This window comes from Siphateles boraxobius, unplaced genomic scaffold (assembly GCF_051911475.1).
Source record: "Siphateles boraxobius isolate OS27281-9 unplaced genomic scaffold, OSU_SipBor_1 214, whole genome shotgun sequence".
Classification (NCBI taxonomy): domain Eukaryota; kingdom Metazoa; phylum Chordata; class Actinopteri; order Cypriniformes; family Leuciscidae; genus Siphateles; species Siphateles boraxobius.
This window is the reverse complement of record NW_027508827.1, coordinates 823,405-848,805: the sequence shown is the minus strand read 5'-3', so window position 1 is coordinate 848,805 and position 25,401 is coordinate 823,405. Positions and strand designations below refer to the sequence as shown.

Here is a 25,401-nt window from a genome sequence, read left to right as displayed (position 1 = left end):
GGGACGGACACCTGGACGCACACACACACTCATTCACACTCACTGGGACGGACACCTGGACACACACACTCACTCACTCACTCACTGGGACGGACACCTGGACACACACACACACACACACACACTCACTGGGACGGACACCTGGACGCACACACACACTCACTCACACTCACTGGGACGGACACCTGGACACACACACTCACTCACTCACTCACTGGGACGGACACCTGGACACACACACACACACACACTCACTCACTCACTGGGACGGACACCTGGACACACACACACACACACTCACTGGGACGGACACCTGGACGCACACACACACACACACACACTCACTGGGACGGACACCTGGACGCACACACACACTCACTCACACTCACTGGGACGGACACCTGGACACACACACTCACTCACTCACTCACTGGGACGGACACCTGGACACACACACTCACTCACTCACACTCACTGGGACGGACACCTGGACACACACACTCACTCACTCACTCACTGGGACGGACACCTGGACACAAACACTCACTCACTGGGACGGACACCTGGACACACACACACACACACTCACTCACTCACTGGGACGGACACCTGGACACACACACACTCACTGGGACGGACACCTGGACACACACACTCACTCACTCACTCACTGGGACGGACACCTGGACACACACACACACACACACACACTCACTGGGACGGACACCTGGACGCACACACACACTCACTCACACTCACTGGGACGGACACCTGGACACACACACTCACTCACTCACTCACTGGGACGGACACCTGGACACACACACACACACACACTCACTCACTCACTGGGACGGACACCTGGACACACACACACACACACTCACTGGGACGGACACCTGGACGCACACACACACACACACACACTCACTGGGACGGACACCTGGACGCACACACACACTCACTCACACTCACTGGGACGGACACCTGGACACACACACTCACTCACTCACTCACTGGGACGGACACCTGGACACACACACTCACTCACTCACACTCACTGGGACGGACACCTGGACACACACACTCACTCACTCACTCACTGGGACGGACACCTGGACACAAACACTCACTCACTGGGACGGACACCTGGACACACACACACACACACTCACTCACTCACTGGGACGGACACCTGGACGCACACACACACTCACTCACACTCACTGGGACGGACACCTGGACGTAGGGCTGCACGATTATGGCCAAAATGATAATCACGATTATTTTGATCAAAATTGAGATCACGATTAATTATCACGATTATTTGTTGATTAACCAAAACAAATTTTATTGTCTAATTATAACTGCATTCACATCCATTTTGTGCTACATTCCTGCTGCTGAACAAATATGTGCATTAAAATAAAATAGGTCTTCTTATTTACCAAAATTCAGCGCATCTCCTTAAAGAATAAATAAAAACAAAATAAAACCATAAAGAAAATGTAAAAAAAAAAAAATTCAACAGGGCACTATTTTCCATTGTGTAAATATACAGTATTTAAGGAAGCAAAATATTAACTTGCATTGTACCTGCAATGGATGTGAATAAAACACAAAATATACAGTCGATAAAAAACAAATATAACATAACAGAATGTAAACAAATGAGAACATTTTACGGCAGAACTATGAAGAAAAGTCTAGTTTACAGGTTTTTGGAAAGAAACACTAGCCTATCGACATTTTCTGGCTTGAGGGATGAGCGAAGGCAGGTCACCACATTCCCCCCTGTGCTGAACACCCTCTCAGAGGGAGAACTTGTAGCCGGGATGCCCAAGTACTTCTTCGCCAGTTTTGAGAGACGTGGGAAGAGTCTCTGATGTTCCCTCCACCAGTCAAGCGGGTCCTCCTCACTGTCTAGGTTACCTGATTGTAGGTACGACTGAAGCTCAGAAGATATAGCTTGTTGTTCTTGGAGAGGACTGAGTCTTTGTGTGGCTCCCTCAGCAGCAGCAGTCTTAAAGAAACTCCCCAAAGTCTTTTTCTTTTTTGTTGTGGGTGCATTGGCATCCTCAGCAGTCTCACTATGAGGATCAGTTGGGCCCATCTCCTTGAAGTGTGTAGTAAATAAGATATGAATAATGAATAGCCCTAATAATCTAAATCTATTCAAGACTCATTTCCAGAGAGTACATTACACCACTGGATTTCATATCATTTTAATCCACTTAAAAAAAATCATTAATTTATCATACATTCTGTGAATCTAAAATCAATATTATTACTTACAGCCATGGTTGCAGGTGCAGTCCTCGCCATTTCAGAAGTCAGTCTGGCATGAATTTGTGCAACATTGTCCTCACTGACGTAGCTCAGCTTGAACCGTGGATCAAGCGCAGAAGCCAGATCAAGCAGTTCTTGTGTCAGAGGGTCATTGTATTTTTCATCCAGATAGCTCAGGATTTTTGTCTTGATGGTGCAGGTTAGGTCTGTCTCATCATCGTTCACTTTCAAGATGGAGGATCTGAAAAGGTGGAGGACTGGCTTCACAAAGGAAACGCTGACATACTTCTCACTGGAAAGCGCATCAGTAAATTCTGACAGAGGGCTGAGGGATTTATTGATGGCCTCAAGAACTTCTATGTCCTGCCAAGTGGGGATGAGGTGTCGGGCTTTTCTGTCATCGGACAAGACCTGAGATATTGCCCTCTGCTGCTCCAGGACTCGTGCAATCATAGCCTGCCTTGATCCCCACCTTGTGGGACACTCGGTCTTCAGTGTATGCTCTGGAAGCTTCAGTTCTATTTGTGCCTTTGTTAGCTGCTTTTTACGTCGCCAGCTGTACGAGAAACTGCTTACCAGCTTTTTGCAGAGACCCACTGCTCGGTCAATCCGAGGATCTCTCATTGCATACTCTAAGAAAGAACATGAACAAATAATATGCCAAATTAAACCAAATATTTGGTAAACAACCACAATCATATTATTCAAGATTTAAGTTAGTTCAATCCTATGTCAGACAACATGAGTAAAACTGTTTGGTTTCTCAACACTAGCAGAAATAACAGTTGTTATGGCTATATTGTTATTATCAGTAACATATTCACACACATTAACATAATAGGCACTGATTAACTAAAATTAATTATCACAAATATAGCATAAATGGTTAATTAATTATATATTTTTAATTAATATACAATTATTTTAATTCATTTTGCTCCTCGAAATGAAACCAAAACCAACACTTCTGAGGTAAACTTCTCCAGTATTATTATTAATATTAGGCTATTCTTATTCCTCAAAGCATAAAGTACATGAATCTGATGGATCACCTCAGATAATTTGCGTTTGAATAGCGCGCGCTCTCCGTGGGCGGTTTCACATTAGACTGACATCTCTCTTTTCATACAGATTACATAAACAGAGAATATTTGTTTTCACTTTTAATTAGAGAATTTAAAAGAAGACAATTACATGTTTATAACGATATATTGATCATGCATGTTTGCAATTTTACAAAAGCACAATGTTTTTTTTTATTGTAAGTAGATACATACAAAAGTAGACATCTTACAGATTATTTTTTCATATTTATTTTATTCTGTATGACCATAAATTACGGAGTAATTTAAGTATATTTTGCTAAGAATATATTGGAATATATTTTGGAAAAAAATATAAATTTATATTTTAAATTTATATATTTAATGTAATAAATATTTACAGCAGGGACAGCAGTTTGTAAGGGTTAATATAACTTTTACTCACCTATTGCTAGATGTAGTCTGTGGCCAAAGCACTGTAGCCTAGTCCAGTTATTTAGAGAAGCTGCCTTAACCACATTAGTTCCGTTGTCTGTTGTAATGCAAACAAGCCTCTCCTCCTGCAAGCTCCAAGAGGCCATCGCCTCCCTCAGACCCTGGGCAATTGACTCTCCCGTGTGATCTTGCGGGAAAAAAGACGTTTGCAAGCATCGACTCTTCATTGCAAAATCCTCATCGATGTAATGAACTGTCAAACTCATGTACGGTTCCATTGTCCTGCTTGACCAAAGATCCGTTGTAGTTGCAAAGTACTGTACATTGGCAAGATCACTCTCTATTTCCCCTCTGCGTTTTTTGTACATCGCAGGTAGTGCCACCTTGGAAAAATAATTGCGCGAGGGGATCACATATCGTTTATCCAGAGTGTTGACCAAGAATTTGAAGCCTTCGTTTGTCACCGTGTTTATTGGGCACATGTCTTTGGCCAAATAAAATGCGACTGCATTCGTTATTTCACTGTGTCTTTGGGAGGTGGATGGGTATGGCGATGCGCTAAAAAGGCTTGCTTCAATGGATGTCTGAGTTGATGTGGGATGATTAGTCTTTGCAATGCATTTCTTGTTCCTTATACATTCATCGTATTGAACTTTATGGGTTTTTTTTAAGTGGTTAAAGAGGTTCGTTGTGTTGCTTTGTGGCGCCAACACAACTTTGCGGCACTCTTTGCATATAACCTGTTGTTGTTTTGTGTCACTTGCCTTGAACCCAAAATGCTTCCACACAATGGATGACGATCCGATTCTCGGTACAAGCTCCTCAGCCTCGCCCTCTGCTACGTTAGACATTTTTTTTGTTTTTTTTGTTTATAGCCTTATGACCCGCTATCTGTTATACGTTACTCTGTTCTCTGTGACTGTCAACCAAGCTGCGCGCGCGCGGTGCATGGAATCACGTGATCAGACAGTGGTTTACAGAGCCTAGATTAGCTTACAAAAAGCTTTGATAAGGAACGCAATGACGCATTTTAAATATCGCTCGATCACGCGAATTTGATCGTGGGGAGCCAAAATCGTGATCGTGATTAAAATTCGATTAATCGTGCAGCCCTACCTGGACGCACACACACACTCACTCACACTCACTGGGACGGACACCTGGACGCACACACACACTCACTCACACTCACTGGGACGGACACCTGGACACACACACACACTCACTCACACTCACTGGGACGGACACCTGGACACACACACACACTCACTCACACTCACTGGGACGGACACCTGGACACACACACACACTCACTCACACTCACTGGGACGGACACCTGGACGCACACACACACTCACTCACACTCACTGGGACGGACACCTGGACACACACACACACTCACTCACACTCACTGGGACGGACACCTGGACACACACACACACACACTCACTGGGACGGACACCTGGACACACACACACACACACACACACTCACTGGGACGGACACCTGGACACACACACACACACACACACACACTGGGACGGACACCTGGACAACACACACACACACACTCACTCACACTCACTGGGACGGACACCTGGACACACACACTCACTCACACTCACTGGGACGGACACCTGGACACACACACACACACACACTCACTGGGACGGGCACCTGGACAACACACACACACACACTCACTCACTGGGACGGGCACCTGGACAACACACACACACACTCACTGGGACGGGCACCTGGACAACACACACACACACACACTCACTCACTGGGACGGGCACCTGGACAACACACACACACACACACACTCACTGGGACGGACACCAGGACACACACACACACACTCACTGGGACGGACACCTGGACACACACACACACACACACACTCACTGGGACGGACACCTGGACACACACACACACACTCACTCACTGGGACGGACACCTGGACACACACACACTCACTGGGACGGGCACCTGGACACACACACACACACACACACACACACACACACACACACACACACACACACACTTACCTTGATGGTTTTGGCCTGCAGTTTGAGTCCATTTAAAATACTGATGGCTTTTTCTGCATCTTTTGGCTCCACATAGTTCACAAACCCGTAACCCAGGCTCTGACCTAAACACACACACACACACACACACACACACACACACACACACACACACACACACACACTATGGATCTGAAGCGGCAGGTCATGTGACTGTTTGAACTCATTTACGTCAGTGACTCAGATATTATTAAACTACTCGTTCACTGATGAGGGCCTCAAATATCTCAAAATCACGACGACTAGCGCTAGCCAAGCTAATGCTAGTGAAGCTCCTTGAAGACCCAGTCACAACAAAGAAACAAATAAAAAGTTATAGGACCAATAAATATAATCGTGTTGTCACGATACCAAAATTATTGTTTCGATACCAGACTAAAATACCTGGATACCATGGGGAAACGAAAACAGTCCGAGTAACTGAAAAATAATGACAGAACTTATAAATTAATAAAACAAAAGTCAGTATTATCGCGCTTCTGTTGTTCTGCGCTCCGTCTCCACTCCATAATAACCCATTTATCTCCATAACAACCCATTTATCTCCATAATAACCCATTTATCTCCATAATAACCCATTTATCTCCATAATAACCCATTTATCTCCATAATAACCCATTTATCTCCATAATAACCCATTTATCTAGATTTCTGACCTGGTCTTAAGTGAATGTAAACAGTAATATATATTATATAAAGCGTGTGTATCAGTATATTGGATCCGTGCAGCTCTTAAAGTGACAGCACTAATATTCCTGTTCATGTGAATCAAACAAACACAGATAAAATCACTCACTGTTCTCGACTGGATAACTTTCGTAACTTTAACACGCATTAATCTATATTTAATCATACAGCGAAGACTATGCAGTGCTATTTTACATCTGATTACTTTGAGTTTCTTATTACGCATCTGAACACTGTTCGTACATCTTCCTGAAAAACCTAAAGCACCGTTTATTTCATTTGTGTTTCTGTTCTGTTGTATTTATTTGTCGGTTTTGTTTGTAATTAGTTTCTTTATTCGTATTGACCTTTTATTTACATTAGTTAACCTCGTATTAGTTTGATGAATTATCAATATCTAAGTATTCACTGATATCATTACTCATATCATGAAACGATATTTGTATTTGATCATATCACCCACCAATAATCGTGTTAAATAATCGAGGTTTTAATATAGACCAATATCAGATGATCGTGATTATGATTTTGGACATAATCCAGCAGCCCTAGAAAATATACGTTCCAATGGAACGGAAACGATTCCCTTGAAAGAGTCGTTTAAGAACTTAACGAGCCGACGACACGCAGCTTCAGATCGAGGTTTAGGCGTCTCGAAATAAGCGGCTTCATCTTCACTAGCGTACGCGCGCTAAAACATTTATTTACAACAGCTTTAACCAGGCCGGACTCATCCACTGTAGTTGGTGTCGTCTATCTCGTCAGCCGTGCGTTGGGTCAGCCGTGTGTTGGGTCAGGTGTGCGTTGGGTTGGGTCGGGTGTGCGTTGGGTTGGGTCGGGTGTGCGTTGGGTTGGGTCGGGTGTGCGTTGGGTCGGGTGTGCGTTGGGTTGGGTCGGGTGTGCCATGCGTTGGGTCGGGTGTGCCATGCGTTGGGTGTGTGTTGGGTTGGGTCGGGTGTGCCGTGCGTTGGGTCGGGTGTGATTTGGGTCGGGTCGGGTGTGCCGTGCGTTGGGTCGGGCGTGCGTTGGGTCGGGTGTGCGTTGGGTTGGGTCGGGTGTGCCGTGCGTTGGGTCGGGTGTGCGTTGGGTTGGGTCGGGTGTGCCATGCGTTGGGTCGGGTTTGCCATGCGTTGGGTCGGGTGTGCCATGCGTTGGGTCGGGTGTGCCATGCGTTGGGTCGGGTGTGCCATGCGTTGGGTGTGTGTTGGGTTGGGTCGGGTGTGCCGTGCGTTGGGTCGGGTGTGATTTGGGTCGGGTCGGGTGTGCCGTGCGCTGGGTCGGGCGTGCGTTGGGTCGGGTGTGCGTTGGGTTGGTTCGGGCGTGCGTTGGGTCGGGCGTGCGTTGGGTCGGGCGTGCGTTGGGTCGGGTGTGCGTTGGGTCGGGTGTGATTTGGGTCGGGTCGGGTGTGCCGTGCGTTGGGTCGGGCGTGCGTTGGGTCGGGTGTGCGTTGGGTTGGTTCGGGTGTGCGTTGGGTTGGGTCGGGTGTGCGTTGGGTTGGGTCGGGTGTGCGTTGGGTTGGGTCGGGTGTGATTTTCTGAATCTTTTGTGTGTGTGTGTGTGTGTGTGTGTGAATATAAATACTTTGCTTTAAAAGTACAAAGTAATGACCCATAAAGAATTATTGTACAATATATTTTATTAACATTGCAAAGAACCAACAGGAAAATAAATGTGTGCCTGAACTAGCAGCATACTTGTAGTAAATTAATAATATAACAACAACAGGTGTTCTGACGATTCATGCTACCCATCGAGATGTGCTACTTACTGGTGCATGTGCAGACTCATTTTTCTTCTGCTTACCACGCCCATAAATCTATGCATCCTTGCTGTGGATACTTGTAGGAAACTTTGACAGGTCAAAAATGAATATTTGATGATAATTTTTACTTTTCACACCGTTTTAAAAATAAAAACAGTATATTATACTGTACTCTTAACTTCGAATTTTATTATAATTTTATTTCATATAATAATATCATTTTTACTTGTTATATCAAATGTGATAATTGCTAGTTCATTTAAAATATCCAAATATGCCCCCCATACACTAACCCTGATTAAAATGAAATAACGATGTTATAATATTGTGAGATTTACACCATTATGGAAACAATAGAGAATGAATCAACATTATCTATGATCGATTCGCGTTTGGGTAGCATTTTTCGACAAGGCAGCAGAAATCGTCTGAACACCGGTACAGCCCAGAGCCATAGAGAGAAACGGCTCCGGTACAGCCGAGTGTTTTTCCTCCTCTGGGTGGAAACGTGTCATATGGCTTCTCATATTTGTCGTGTTGCCGAAATATTTTAGTTTTATTCTACAAAGCTTACAACTAGTGTGGCTCTTGTCCAGCTCCTTTCCCCCTTCAACTTCATAGAAGCCAAAATATTTCCACACGTCGTCAGCTTTTAACGAGGAGGGTGTTTGGATTTCGCGCTCAGCCATCGCGTCTCTGTTATGTCCACACGCCACAGACAGACGGTCCGGGCACTGCACTTCCGCGCTTCAGAGTTCCGTCTTTTGCGTTCCGTCAATATTACGTCATTAGAAATAGGCTACATATCTAAAAAAAAAAAAAATTTTTTTTTTGAAAATCGATTTTTGACATTTATGAATCGATTCAGAATCGTCCACGTCCGCATCGCGATGCATCTAAGAATCGATTTTTTCCCCCACCCCTATCAGGTGTGCGTTGGTTTGGGTCGGGTGTGCGTTGGGTCGGGTGTGCGTTGGGTTGGGTCGGGTGTGCCGTGCATTGGGTCGGGTGTGCGTTGGGTCGGGTGTGCGTTGGGTCGGGTGTGCCGTGCGTTGGGTCGGGTGTGCCGTGCGTTGGGTCGGGTGTGCCGTGCGTTGGGTCGGGTGTGCGTTGGGTCGGGTGTGCCGTGCGTTGGGTCGGGTGTGCGCTGGGTCGGGTGTGCGTTGGGTCGGGTCGGGTGTGCGTTGGGTCGGGTGTGCCGTGCGTTGGGTCGGGTGTGCCGTGCGTTGGTCGGGTGTGCCGTGCGTTGGGTCGGGTGTGCCGTGCGTTGGGTCGGGTGTGCCGTGCGTTGGGTCGGGTGTGCCGTGCGTTGGGTCGGGTGTGCGTTGGGTTGGGTCGGGTGTGCCGTGCGTTGGGTCGGGTCGGGTGTGCCGTGCGTTGGGTCGGGTCGGGTGTGCCGTGCGTTGGGTCGGGTGTGCCGTGCGTTGGGTCGGGTGTGCCGTGCGTTGGGTCGGGTGTGCCGTGCGTTGGGTCGGGTGTGCGTTGGGTCGGGTGTGCCGTGCGTTGGGTCGGGTGTGCCGTGCGTTGGGTCGGGTGTGCCGTGCGTTGGGTCGGGTGTGCGTTGGGTCGGGTGTGCGTTGGGTCGGGTGTGCCGTGCGTTGGGTCGGGTGTGCCGTGCGTTGGGTCGGGTGTGCCGTGCGTTGGGTCGGGTGTGCCGTGCGTTGGGTCGGGTCGGGTGTGCCGTGCGTTGGGTCGGGTGTGCCGTGCGTTGGGTCGGGTGTGCCGTGCGTTGGGTCGGGTGTGCCGTGCGTTGGGTCGGGTGTGGCGTGCGTTGGGTGGTGCGTGCGTTGGGTCGGGTGTGCCGTGCGTTGGGTCGGGTGTGCCGTGCGTTGGGTCGGGTGTGCGTTGGGTCGGGTGTGCGTTGGGTCGGGTGTGCCGTGCGTTGGGTCGGGTGTGCCGTGCGTTGGGTCGGGTGTGCCGTGCCGTGCGTTGGGTCGGGTGTGCCGTGCCGTGCGTTGGGTCGGGTGTGCCGTGCGTTGGGTCGGGTGTGCCGTGCGTTGGGTCGGGTGTGTGTTGGGTCAGCGCACCTGTGATCTTGTCCCTGACGATCTTGCAGGACTCGATGTCGCCGATGCTGCCGAACAGACTCTTCAGCTCGTCCGGCGTCATGTTCTGCGGGAGGTAGTTCACGATCAGGTTAGTTTTGCTGTCGTCTACGATCGACCCGTCACACACCTGCGTCTCCATGGTGACGGTCACCTGCTTCAGACATGTGACCAAAACAGGAAGTGACATCAGATTAACCATTCAAACATGACCTCGTCACGTGTCACATTTGAGGATCGGAGAAACAAGATTAGAGATGATTCTCAGCAAAAAACAAGCTGTGAAATGCGGAACTATTCATTTTAAAGTGACCAATAGGAGAGTGTGTGCGTTTCTTTACATGATTTTCACGGCACAACACTTTCGCTTTAGACTGTAAAACATGATTTCTTATGCCGTCGATTCGGCAGAAAACACTAACCGACAGTAAAAGATCAAAGTTGGGATTTTAAGAAACATTCAAATGAAGATCATGATTAATCAAGAGCACTATTTTTGACCCAGCTAAAGATCATTGTTTAAATCAAGCGCAGTGACATAAATATGAGTGTAAAACATACAAAACTAAATACCACAAAACTCCAATCAAGATTTCAGTTATTAGCTTTTAATTGAAATGATAAAAACAGGTTTTTAGTTTCACGCCTCTATGAAACACCAGCTGAAAAACTTCCACAAACCACAACAACAACACAACAACAACACAACAACACAACAATAACCCTAACCCTAACCCTAACAACAACACAACAACAACACAACAACAACAACACAACAATAACACAACAACAACACAACAATAACACAACAATAACACAACAACAACACAACAACAACCACCAAACAATAACACAACAATAACACAACAACAACACAACAACAACACAACAACAACACAACAACAGCACACACACATAATACATGTTGTAGTATACTCAATATTTAGTGACCACAGAAGCTACTGCTTACTCCCATAGACAACAACTGCTGAAAAATAGAATAAAATTACTTTCTTTTTATTAATCACGTTGAGTGAATGATTCAGTGAGTATGTTTACATCAGCCAATAACCCGTTGAAAACCGGAATATTAGCAATAACCCGGTCGCGCACGGCCACGTAAACACCGGCTAAACCCCGAATATGCTCATCAGTGATGCGCGGTCCAAAAGGAGCGGTTACGAGTCATCCAAATATATTTTTAATGATGTTTGGGTCGCAGTCGGTCGGGTCGTTTGAAATAAAGATGCCAATTTAAGCTTTGTAATTTATATAGTACTATACACAATTTTCTATGAAATACATAGGCCTACACTTTATTGGCTGAATAACTGGCGAGGCAATGAAAGATGATGACCAAAGTGCTGGCTTTGTCATGTGTGCTTCTTGCGATGCGATTTACACCTTTGATAGCCTACGTCTGTGGCCCAATGACGCTACATCTGTGGCCCAATGACGCTACGTCTGTGGCCCAATGACGCTACGTCTGTGGCCCAATGACGCTACGTCTGTGGCCCAATGACGCTACATCTGTGGCCCAATGACGCTACGTCTGTGGCCCAATGACGCTACGTCTGTGGCCCAATGACGCTACGTCTGTGGCCCAATGACGCTACGTCTGTGGCCCAATGACGCTACGTCTGTGGCCCAATGACGCTACGTCTGTGGCCCAATGACGCTACGTCTGTGGCCCAATGACGCTACATCTGTGGCCCAATGACGCTACATCTGTGGCCCAATGACGCTACGTCTGTGGCCCAATGACGCTACGTCTGTGGCCCAATGACGCTACGTCTGTGGCCCAATGACGCTACGTCTGTGGCCCAATGACGCTACGTCTGTGGCCCAATGACGCTACGATGAGCATTTACTACTTTTAAAAAACGCGGGTCAGGAAGCGGGTCGGGTACAATATTTTGTTTCATTATCCGCGTGCGGCTGTTGTTGTCTTTGGATACAGGAAGAAGAATCGGAAACTTTACTTCTACTTTACTTTTACTTCTGTTATAATATGAACGATTGTAAGACAGAAATAATGATAGTGTGGTTGAGAAGACCGTTTGTGAAGCGGTTTCGAACGGATACATGACAACGGCTCTCTCGCGCGACTTATGTAACGACTTCAGTATAATGTCACTTTGAACATTTGTACAAAATACCACCTGATATTGATAGATCACACTTATGAGCAAAAATATATATCTGTAGAAAACTTTCTCTCTTAAAATTAAGTTTTTCTGAATAATGGGATTCGCCCCTGCTCTCCTCCAATTCAGTTTTGTATTTTGTTCTGTTTTGAACATCAGTTTAAAAGTTTTGAAAAGAGAATCTAAACGTTTATATAAATGTGCAGATAAGCCTGTAGGTTCATAGAGTTTGTGTCTTATTTCAAATTACATAAATTAATTTCTCACTATGTAATTAATGCATTTTGTGCCAAAGCAACGATAAATGATCATCAGTTTAGTTCAAAAAGACTGATGTTGTGAATATTGAACATTGAACAATATTGAGAAATGTGTAGTAAATAAATGTGAAACCAAATATTAAGATGTATGATTGTGTGTGTGTGTGTGTGTGTGAGAGAGATTATATGTGTGTGTGTGTGTGTGTGTGTATATATGTGTGTGTGCGGTTGTGTATATATATATATATAGAGCACAAACGGATTCATGCCAGTATAGACCTTATGTAGCCCCGCCCCTTTTCAGCGCTGCGCTCGTTGTCATTTGACTTCCGGTCTGTATTTTCACAGCGATCTCGCATAGGTATGAATCAACTGCTCGTAAAAAAGTAAATCTGCTTTACTTATGATAAACATTACAATGCTCATTATAACTTTTGTTAACTCTACAATAAGTAAATCCACTTCACCAGCTAATTACTCCTGGACAGCGATGCCATAGAAATATACAGAGCGACCGCAAAAACGGAAGTTCAAAGACACTCTAAAGATGACGGCGCGCACTATTCTCTGGTGCATAAGGTCTATAGTATGACGTGACGTTCCTTCGGCCGGTGAAGTCACGTGACGGAGTTTGACACGCCTTTAGAGCCACTGATTCACAACGAAAGACTCGTAAATGATTCGAAGCTTCATGAATCAGTGTTTGGAAAGCTTCACTAACTCCAGCATCGGCAGGGTTAAACACAGACGCTAATAACAGGCTAACTTCTGTTAAGAGTTCACCACAACCAAAACTACACAACTACAGATAAATAAACCACAGAAAAACATCGGCTAAATAGAGATACAAGTTTACTCGGCTGAATAACTCAGACAGATACAAACACGAGTACACGGGTAACCTCAGGTGTATAAACAGGAACTGAACTAGTGCTTTCCTCAGAAACACGCGCACTAACTGTAGAAATACACTGTAAATGTACATTATAAAGCTACCAACTGAAACATTAAACACTGCAAGTTCTCACAAACAAATCGGATTAAACAGCTTTTACGTTTAGAGAGGAAACACTTATATTAAAAATAGTAAAAAGAACTGCCCAATGTAAAATAGATTAAATAAATCGCTTTATTACCTGATGTGGGTTTATATCACCGGTGTGCACTGATCAGCGCGCGCGCACAGTAAGGCTGGGCGATGGCGGGAAACAGCGGCTCTAAGAAGACTGGCATGTGAACGAGCCAATCATGGAGTCTCGTTACGATTTCCTCACACGCTATTGGACGATGTGAAGCGCGAGGGCGGAACCTGCGTGAACCAGCAGGTGCGGCGGATCAAGGTGTGATGAGGACTGGATTCAGGGTCATTTATTAAAAAGGAAAAGTTGTTTTTTTCTTTGCATTTTTCGCGTAGGCCTACAAACCAGACGTTGTCAAAACGATCCCGTTCACACACACACACACACACACACACACACACACACACACACACACACACACACACACACACACACACACACTTCATAATAGAGTGTTCTTTCCTTTTTTTGAGGGTATAATAGTAAAACCAAAACCAATGTATTGCAAAATGAACAGCTCAAATCAATTTTTAAATTCAACAAGAAACTTGTCTGTGTAAGACTTTGAAGGTTATTTCTTTAACTTTATTTACCAATAAATATGTGTTTGGTAAAGTCCAGGGGCCTGTTTCAATAAGGAGGTTCAACCAACTCTGAGTTAAAACTTGAACTCTGAGTTGACTTACCCTGAGATGGGAAACTCTGAGTTTTCGGTTACAGATCAGCTGAAATTAGTTAGTTCAATCAACTCTAAGTTGCCTGACTCTGAGTTAAGCGCGTACACCAAAACTATAAAACGCCATTATCATTCAGTGTCTAGCAGTGCAGCATTTCTGTCTGCGGGACTTCATCAGAGCCAGTCACTCCCGAAGATACAACGGCCTTCATAAAATGTAAAAGGTCTACATATGTGTTATTTTTTATATAGGTTATTTTTGATATTTCCATTTATTTTACTTTCGGTTGGGTTTTTCGTTGGTCAGATTCTGATGGTAATGTCTGTCTTCTGCCTCCTTGTCCCAACAGAACCCCAGGCAGTTGTAATTAGCATACTCAATACACCAGAAATTAGGACAGATAATCCCCCCGTCCCGTCAACTTCTGGTGCACAGATGAACACACTTCAGGGATTTTCAGTAAATGCCACATTTTAATTCTGTAGAATTTGTTTAGAACTACAATTTGTTTAGTAACTCTAATCTACTGTATTTTCAGTTGCCAGTTAAGGAGTTATATAGACTTCATCTTATTAAACAAAATTGAAAAAACAGCGGTAAAAACAGCAATGAATAAATGTCCCGAAACAATCCATGAGGTGTTTAAACACCGCTTCCTCTTTAAAAAAAGGGGAGGAGACCGAAATAAACTCTGGGCTCACGGAAGTAAACCTGCTCCCGACCAGGTTAGGTTCACAGAGTAAGTTACCATGGTAACTAACTCTGAGTATAAGTCACCATGGTAACTGACTCTGACTATAAGTCACCATGGTAACTGACTCTGAGTATAAGTCACCATGGTAACTGACTCTGAGTATAAGTCACCATGGTAACTGACTCTGAGTATAAGTCATCATGGTAACTGACTCTGAGTATAAGTCACCATGGTAACTGACTCTGAGTATAAGTCACCACTCTTTCAGAAACGGGCTTGACTTACCCTGCTTCCTCGGGTTTGACAGATCTCCCATTTTTAAACGGAAAACCCAGAGTTTCCCTCATTTCAGGGTTAACATACTCAGAGTTTTCACTTAACCTCCTTTCTGAAACAGGCCCCTGATGTCCTTCCATAATCAGTGTTGGGAGTAAAGGCTGATTTATACTTCTGCGTCAGACCTACGCCGGAGCCTCTACGCCGTAGACAACGCATTGGTTTTAATTTATACTTCTGTGCCGTTGTCCGCGTTGACGAACGCAGAGGGAGCATGTGAAACCCGAGGGAGCGGTTTGAGCAGACCAATCACAGCGCTTGCGTCCGCGTAGAATTGCCGCGCTGTTACATTTTTGGGGAGGTGCACGCCAGGGTACGCGCGCTACACACAGCCTACGACGTAGCTACGGCGTGAGTTCGACGCAGAAGTATAAATTGGGCTTAACGCGTTACAAAAGTAATGCATTACAGTAACATATTACTTTTTGCTGTAAGCATTACTAATACATTTTCAGTAATATTTTACAATATTACATGTTCAGTTACGCTTGCGTTACAACACACTTTTAGTTTTAATTGTAAAAAAACAACAACAAAAAAACACCAAGACCGCGAGACATTAAGGAATGAAAAATGCAAGTAGGCTAAGTTACCTGTTCGTGGTCAGTCAATAGCCGCGTGTGGTGTCCAAGTTTGTAAATAAAGACTAAATGGCAGCGTCTGATATATTTTTTATAGCGCTTTATTTCTTACAGGAGCGCCGTGAGGCATGATTTCGGCCTCTGTGCTCGCGCTGGCCAGTGGAAAAGCGGATAATGGGTGAAGATGGCATGAAGAAGACTGTACATTCGTGAGATGGACGTATGTGATAGGCTACTCCATTTGTTCTGTGTTTTCTTTCTAAACAGTTAGGCTATGTTTAGGTGGTATTTTTCCTGTTTTCATCACGCAATCATGTTTTTGATGCGGTGGTGACGCGTTCACGTAACATGATGTAAGGAAAGCAACTAAAAGCTGTCACAAAGAACCGGTGACTATGTCAAATATAGCAAGGAGACATTTTAATTGTTTATTAATAAAGATGAAGTTGACGTTGCTGACTCGCGACCTTCGCAGTAGGCTAGTGAATGCGCCAGAGAGAAATGCACATTTCATACAGATAAGCAGAGAGCAGTCCGTTTTCTTTCGTTTTGAATTGTTCTGTTTACAAGTAGACATTTCAATATATATATATATTTTTCAGGTCTGTGAAGTAGGCTAGGCTACCTTATAGCCTATAGGGCCTACGCTGAGTTTCGGTTAATTTATGAGATGAGCTCCAGTTCACAGGCGCATCCGTGTCGTGATTATCTATTGTCTGCTATATCTACTTCTTATTTATTAAATCCAGGCAATTGGTTGATGAAACATTGATTAAAATTAAGATACAATTAGTACAAATCGAAATTCACTTTAAAGAAATGCTTTGTGTCTTCTGTTTGAGGTCTCTGTGAAAGTTTTAAAACAGTCTTTTAGTGCCGCTTCAGAGCCGTCGCTGTAACGGAGAACTGTCACGTACATTGTTTTTTCCTCATAAATGCGAACACGAAAAATAAAATAAAATGAATATTTTATGTTCTGCGGAGAGCCAACCCTTCTTCATCCGGTGGGTACGTATTACTTTTGATTTGCGCAGTGTAATTCACATAATTACAAAAAAATATTTTGCCTCCTAAAAGTTAAATATTTTTTTTGTCAAGCATGAATGCGTGTGTATTTCCATCATATTAAATATAAAACGCATGTGTAGACTGATATGTTTCTAATGTCTGGACTCTTTTAAGGTGGTATGATATGGATAAACAGACGTTTCAATATATTGGTATTAAATACATTTTCTGAGAATTTATATTTCAAGTTTTGACTGCAAATGTCACGTCCATAACGCTGGAATTCCCCACTTTTAAATAATTTATCCTCAATTAGTTTTGTGGTGTAGGTCTACGTATTTTATAATGTTAATTTCAAAACTCAAATAATAGGCTACTATAATTTAAAGATGTGGTAGCATTGGCTCTGGACGGAAGGATAACGCTGGGAGTTGGAAGGAGTGTGTCGCGATTCTGCAGGTTCGTGGATCTGAGTGTCGCGATTCCGGTTTCATATCGCATATCGTTACCGCCTTAGAATGTTAAGTTCTACTACAGTAGGCTATAGCTATTTTGGTGAAAGTAACTCAAAAGTAATACAGAAGTAATGTAACGCACTACAATTCTGAGACATTAATATTGTAAGGTAATAAATTACTTTTAAATTACAGTAAAGTAATGTATAATGTATTACAGTTTGGAAGTAACTTGCACAACACTGTCCATAATAATAACCCTTCCACATAAACACAGTTTGTGACCGAATCACGACTCCTGAGATCTTTATCTGAGATGATCCTTTGATATCCCACAATCCTTTGCGCTCCGTGGAGCTAAAAATAAAGATGGCGTCTGAAATTTGAGGTTGGAGGTCAGTTTGTATAAAGTGTACATTTTGACCAACTTTTCTCATTTTTGATTAATTTCTAGAGAGGTTAGTGCTGTATGAATGAAATATTCAGCTGGTTGTCATGTTGTTATCGAACATTAAACCGCTGCATTAAAGTCTCTGTCGAGGTTTCGATGCAGCCATGAAGTACAGAACCACTCGTTTCTTTTATTTAATTGTTTTCATTGCATAACAGAACAATAACAACATACACATAAAGAGGAGCACAATGTAGGCCTATTCAACTAGTATATATTACATTCATAATAGCATCAATATAAATATATATATATATATATATATATATATATATGATTTCCATTACACGAGAGTAGATGTTAAAACTTCATGCTGATTTGTACTCGGCTTTCGCCAAGATAAGCATCAACTAAGACGTAGCTTTACAGTAACCTATGCTTCTCCATCCATTTACGCTTCTTTCCATCTGGTGACGTGAATCTCCTTCTGTCTGTCTTCTATAATTCAATATTAGGCTGCTTAGATTAGGTCAGCCGGAACTGGGAACACTTCCCTCAAATCCTGATGTACTCGTTACATCATAAGAAGAATGGCATCTACGCTAATTTTAGTGTCTTTGTTTATCCCGAGGTTTTCCCGCAGCCTGCCGGATCCAGGCCGTATCCAGATCTGACGAAGGACTTTCGCCTGGACCCGATGACAATGCAGTGCTGAAGTGCCAACTAGCCTCTCCCTATGGAGGATCCCTATACCACTCTACAGATAAAGCCTTGTGGAATTTTTCGGTTCGCGTACCTACCCAAAGTGATAAGATAAAATACAAATTCTGCATCAAAATTTATAGACAAGACAAGTAGTTTGTTTAGGCATGGTTTGTAAGGAATTACAAACCTGCGCACATATATTCAAACGCACATAACTATAGAATCAATCCTTAATGCGCATGTGAACGCCATCAGCGTCTATCACAGGTTCACGTTTAAAGTCTGTTTAGAGAGAACGGTGTCGTCTTAGCGGCCCCTAATTTAATTACAAATGATCATTTAGACGGAAGTGAATCAATCAAAACTAACTTTAGCTGGAAAAAAACATTTTTCAAGAGCCACTATAAAACCAAACCAATCTCTGTTACCTTAAATTATATGTTTATCTCTGTAAAGCTGCTTTGAAACAATCTACATTGTTAAAAGCGCTATATAAATGAGGATGACTTGACTTGGTGTTAAAAGTATTTGCACACACAACGCCTGCAACCACAGTGCGGTCCCCCATAACAACCCTCAGGATTGAGCGGAGTAGGGAACATCTCTAGGGTCTTCAAGTGGGCACCTTCCGTCCTCAGTGTTTCGTCGACTAGCACACGACACCTCCGCAACCCAACCATACACGCCGACCCGTTTGACTAAGGCTGTCGAGCCCCACTGTCGTCGTTAAAGCAGGTTCAGTGGCAACGGTTCCGTATGGCATCCCAGACAGCAGGCGACTCCGAGCCGGATCCGTCTCTAAACCGGCAAATCCGCGTTACAGTCACGTCCGTTTCACTGCTCTAATACGGATCCAGCCCGGGCCCGGGTTTTAGTGCGCGGGAACAACAGTCGCAAAGCAGATTCGGGCCGTATCCGTGATGCGAGCGCACGATTTTTCTTTCTGCAGAACGAAGAGGAGGCAGCAGTCGGAACTCGCGGGCATCCTACCTCAAAAACTTCACCAAGGTAAGCTCAAACTGCTATTAATGAATGAATTTCTTGATTATGTTGTCTACTCGTTAACTTAAAAGTTTTTTTTTTTGTTCCTTTGGTCGGTTTTGAATAGTATTAGCTGACTGTTATCAGAGGAGAGCATGCTAACATGAAGACTGCCCAGAAGACTGTAATTGACGAATTTAACTTCTTCTATTTATTATTATGAACTATTATACATTTTTTATTTTCTTTAAATGTGCTGTGTGGTAACGTTAATGTCAGTGATAGGCTTGCGTTAATTACGTTATGTCAACCTAGCTAAGGTCTCCCGCAAGACCCTCATTTTAAAAGAGATTTTATAAGTAACGTTAACTTAGCCTACTGATGTAAAAAATGTAAACGTTTCCAAACTTTTGGCAGGTAGCAGCTAAGTATGATATAATACCGAGAAGTTGAGTGTTAGAGTATTTCGTAAACTATCTTCACAACCTAAATCATATTTATGGCTAAGATAATACTATTTCTTAAAATTAATTTCTTACTTTAGGAATTCAGTCCCATCAAACATAAAACTACTTTTGTGATATCTGATTCTGATCAATTTAGAGGGATAGTTCACCCAATTTTTTTTTTTATATTTGCTGTTAACTTACTCACTCTAGGGCCATTCAAGATGTGTGTCTTTCTTCTTCTTCAGTTTAACAGTAAAAATGTTTAGCTGAAAACAGTCAGTTCCTCTGTGATTCTTATAATGGAAGTCAATGCTACCCTCACTTCGAGAGTCATAAAAACACACTGTATACCGGCAAAACAATAAAACCTCAATGTATCTTCAGGTGCCACAGGTATTGATTTTGTTCCCGGTGTATGTTTCCCTTTAAATTAATATTTAAATCGTTGAAATACCTGTTTATCCCTTTAATTATCTACATTACTGAAGAACTATCAATTAGGAGCTTATTAGTTTGGGGCAGTTGGAGATGTTTATGGCACTTTTTTTGTTTTTTTCCAACAGGAGCTGTAAGGAGTAACCAGTCCTCTACTGGTGCAGCAGATACTGACATAGAGATTCTTACGCCATCCGTTGGTTTAATCTTGCCGCTAACCGTGGCGGCGGCCGCAAAGAACGTGCAAGAGCCAAAGAGGCATTAACTGAGGCATTAACTGAGGCATTAACTGAGGCATTAACTGAGGCATTAACTGAGGCATTAACTGAGGCATTAACTGAGGCATTAACTGAGGCATTAACTGAGGCATTAACTGAGGCATTAACTGAGGCATTAACTGAGGCATTAACTGAGGCATTAACTGAGGCATTAACTGAGGCATTAACTGAGCTATATTTCAGATAGAAGCAGCATAAGGGGGGCTTTCACAATTTACAAGCCATCAGGGTGCTTCCCCAAGAACTAATGGAAAGATTTCTCAAAGTCTAATTCAGATGCGTGCAGAACATTAAGCTCACATGTTCATTAGTTTATGATGTGTCTAACGTTAACTATGAAAAGGTTCCTCCGGTGTGAAAGCCTCCTTAGTGGCAGTTTGTGTTTTTAGCTATTACTGTTTTTCATCAGTATAACATTACAATAGTGGCAAACCCCACTGCATTTATTCTTGTAAAATTACCAAATTAAAAAAAAAATCTGGTCATTTTAATTTGCAGCATAATGTGTAATTATTATGGTAATGGTTAGCATAAGTTGCCTTTAGCATCCAATATAAATATATTTCTGCCTTATGGTGAACAGAATCCCCGTCAGATGGCAATCGGAAGCTATTTCAAACACCCGCTGGTGTCTAAACTAGTGTGGTCAAAAGTAACGACTTCGGTACCAAATCGGTACAATTTTTTTTTTTCAATTGAGACAATTCCAGCATTTCCCTCTAGCATTTTTAGCGCTGTTGAACACATTTTTAAATGCCTCTGATTGGCTATTGTGTTCTCACGCTCAACATTTAAGTCTGTGATTGGCCATTGCTCTGACAAGCTCAACATAGGTCTCTGATTGGCTACAATGATCAACGTTTCAAAAGCATGTCATCTTCATTGAGCACTTACACAGTGTTTGAAAGCAGGCGTCTATCAGCGGATCCATATATCAGTGGTAAGCGCTTGGTGAAGACGACATGTTTTTGAAACGTTGATCATTGTAGCCAATCACAGACATATATGTTGAGCACATGAACACAATGGCCAATCAGAGACATAATGTTGAGCCCCATAGCAGTCAGATTTCTCATTTAATGGTAATTACATGAGTATCTACTGTTTTCGTCTTAAAGACTAGTTTACAAATAAAAAACAGCAGTGTCATAATATTACATTATTAGCCCAAATACAGACAATACTACTCAACTTAGCCAATATAGGTCCATTTATAGTCAATCAATAGTCTGTCTCTGAACGCTGCTTCAATATATCTCAAAACTAACAGCTTTTTTCTTTGTCTTTTGTTTGCAGATGCCTCATGGGAATTAAATGGCACGTGTGAAGGGGTTTGTAGTTCCATGGCTTTCCTACCCTTCTGTTCGGTTCTTGATGGATTTGCAGTCCATGATATTAACATGTTTGGGATGCAGCTTTTTGCTACTCAAGAAAAGACCTTGTTTTTTGGGACAAATAAATTCACAAGGCTTATGTTACTACTAACAGCACAAGTATGTAAATGTATTCTTTAAAATATACATTGAGAAAAGTTCTGAGATTGTTTAACTATTTGTGTACCACTGTTTGAAACTTTGTGAAAATGATGTAAGCCCAGCAAGTAGAGACTTAAGTGGTTTATGAACTTTGATTTTAACTCTTGTGCAAAAATTATTAAAAGAAAAAAGATTCACAGTGGCACTGTTTTTGCATTGTTTTGTGTAATAAATGGAAGGATAAAATCAAAAGAAAGCCCTTGAATATGTCAAAAAAAATTTTTTAATGCATGATTATTGTGAAGTAGTGGCTGTGAATTAGTGCTAACACAGGTGGTATTTTAGTGTAAAGTGTACATTGTAGTGTAAACTTCTATAGCAGTACTTTCAACGCCTAAGCATTTCATCATGTGAGAAGATTCTTGAAATTCTAGATATGTGTACTTCTTAAAGAGAGAGCGAGTGTGTCTGTGTGTACAGTCTACAAAATGAGCTGGCCCTGATCCGGCATGATTCTGGACCAGATCCAAAACAGAGCTGGACCAGATCTGGCCCACATCTGGGCCAAATCGCCATAAAGAAATCCGGAGCTGGCCCAGTTCTGGTCCAGATGAGGAAAAAACGGAACCGTGCCGGTATTGGCCCGTTCTGCCAAAAGACACCGGCCCAGGTCCGTTGCGCGGATCTGGCCCAGAACTTACAAAGTGTCTGGGCCAGATCTGGGCCAAATAATTTTTGCTATCTGGGATACCAGCTACCGCAAAACCAAACACCAATCCTCATATACCGTATATATATATATATATAGGCCTACACATAAATATAGCGAATAACTCATAGTTTTCCAAAAACTTGATACAAAATAAGTTTTCAGTTTTTTAGGGTTTCTTCATCATCATCATCATCATCATCACACACACACACACACACACAGCCGATCCAGACCCATGAGCCAGTGCTCCCACTACAATCCTCCCTACTTTAACTAGTACTAATGAAAATGTGATTCCTGATATCAGAAATAGACATTGCTACTAGAAAAAGTGGATTCTTAATATCAAGAATTCACAATTTAAATAGTACAAATGTAATTATCGATATAAAAAATGCATCCTGTGAATGAATAAAAGGTATGATTATAAGGGGTTTGAATTAAACAATGGTGCAAAATATGTGTCGAGAACCGCTTATTTTATCAAAATATTACTCAAATCTATAATTAAAAAGAGCGAGAAATGAAACAAAGGTAACGCTGTCGTTCAAACATGGGGCGCTGGGCGGGGCTATCATTTAACCGCCTGTGATTGGCCCTCGTACCGCTCGTGATGCTTTGAGTTGTCCAATGAAACACGAGTTTACGGGTTCGGCCAATGAAAACAGGCAATCAGAAGGTCTCCGTGTCTCCTTGTAAATTAGCATAGTGCAGTGAATAAAAGCCTCAGTGTCGCTGCTGAGTTCTTCACACTGACTCGTCAGCTCTGAGATCATTCCTCATCATGCCTGAACCAGCCAAGCCCGCGCCTAAGAAAGGCTCCAAGAAGGCCGTCACCAAGAGCGCCGCGAAGGGAGGGAAGAAGCGCAGAAAGTCCAGGAAGGAGAGCTACGCCATCTACGTCTACAAAGTGCTGAAGCAGGTTCACCCTGACACCGGCATCTCCTCCAAGGCGATGGGCATCATGAACTCTTTCGTCAACGACATCTTCGAGCGCATCGCCGGTGAGGCGTCTCGTCTCGCTCACTACAACAAGCGCTCCACCATCACGTCGAGAGAGATCCAGACCGCCGTGCGTCTGCTGCTGCCCGGAGAGCTGGCCAAACACGCCGTGTCTGAGGGCACCAAGGCCGTCACCAAGTACACCAGCTCCAAGTAGAGGCCAGAGGCGCTCACACAAAGGCTCTTTTAAGAGCCACTCACAACATCCTGTAAAAGAGCTGATGATGCTTGTAGATGGTTTTTAAAGAGTAAGTTCGGCGTTTTACAAGTAAAGCCCTGTTTTAAGATCGTTTTTGATAACATCAAACGGTTAAGATTAAAATTTGGACAAATGCTGCTGTCCCGAGAATTTTAGGTTTTTGTGTTAGCACCCCCCCCCCCATCTATGCAATGGTTTCATAGGGGCACTGGAGCAACCATTCATAAAAACGCATTTAACTTCAGTTTACAAAGACGGGGAACTCACCGAGTGGTCTGGGTTGTTCACTGATGCTCACGCAAAAAACTAAAACTCTCGGAACAGCAGCATGTGTCCACATTTTAATCTTAACCGTTCGATTTAATCCGAAACGATCTTAAAACAGTGCTTTACTTGTAAAACGCCGAACTTACCCTTTGAATGGGTGAAAAGTTGCAGCTGTTGTCTACAGCTAGCTTTTTTTGTTTATCTTTGGCATAATGAAAGTTTAGTGTTTTCAGCATTATTATGCGGGATAATCTCTCTCTCTCTCTCTCTCTCTCTCTCTCTCTCTCTCTCAATATATATAATAAAAATTATGTGCTACTTAAAATTATGGTAATTGATAGTATGATATTTGAGATGAATCAATGATTATAGCAAAGTTATTTCTCAATGAACAAAGTTATTCACAGTCTCACCATAAGCCCTACTCTTCTGCACAACAAGGATCAAACCTACAACATAATATAAACTTTTATATGTCAAACATAACAGAACATTAAACATTAACAGATGTTTCCTTCACTCAAAAACACATGAAATCACATTTAATTTCAATATTTATTCTCCATTTCCAGCCATGTGAAAAGCATGGGAACTAACAATGGTGTCTCTAAATAAAACCAAATAATTTGTCCTTAATTATATAAGCTTAATCTTAATAACGACATCTTCAAGCGCATCGCCGGTGAGGTACGATGTCAGGCACTGTAATTTGCTCTGGCCCACTTCCTGTTCGCAGGAGTGATGAGATAGTTAGCAGATTGTCATCACTCAATGGCTGGTTGTCTAAGTGGTGTCCGCAAAATAATATAGAATTCATAGACAATTGGAAAAGTTTTTGGGGCAAACCTGACCTGTTGAAAAGAGATGGTATTCATCCCTCCTGGGATGGTGCTGCTCTTCTCTCTAGTAATAT

At 43.1% G+C, this 25,401-nt stretch overlaps 2 protein-coding genes across 3 annotated transcripts in view; one reads left to right on the top strand and one right to left on the bottom strand.

Moving 5' to 3' along the window:
* Window positions 1-14,035, bottom strand: part of LOC143746220 (ELAV-like protein 2) — a 38,677-nt gene extending 24,642 nt beyond the window's left edge. Inside the window, exons 1-3 of one of the 2 annotated variants that reach the window (XM_077237981.1) lie at window positions 13,901-14,035; window positions 10,340-10,514; window positions 5,825-5,928 (exon numbers count right to left, since the gene is read on the bottom strand). In XM_077237981.1, coding sequence (XP_077094096.1) covers window positions 5,825-5,928; window positions 10,340-10,499 — 264 coding nt within the window. In that variant the 5' untranslated portion in view covers window positions 10,500-10,514; window positions 13,901-14,035. The remainder of the gene's footprint in view (window positions 1-5,824; window positions 5,929-10,339; window positions 10,515-13,900) is intronic. The other variant, XM_077237982.1, reaches the window with a different exon arrangement.
* Window positions 14,036-23,760: 9,725 nt separating this feature from the next.
* LOC143746227 (histone H2B-like) lies at window positions 23,761-24,225 on the top strand. Its single transcript, XM_077237990.1, has one exon. It carries the CDS (start codon window positions 23,805-23,807, stop codon window positions 24,177-24,179), a length of 375 nt encoding a protein of 124 aa, XP_077094105.1. The 5' UTR covers window positions 23,761-23,804; the 3' UTR covers window positions 24,180-24,225.
* The last annotated feature ends 1,176 nt before the right edge of the window (window positions 24,226-25,401 follow it).

Coding starts and splice junctions, on each gene's coding strand:
- LOC143746227 (XM_077237990.1), top strand. CDS start 23,805: ATGCCTGAACCAGCCAAGCCCGCGCCTAAGAAAGGCTCCAAGAAGGCC.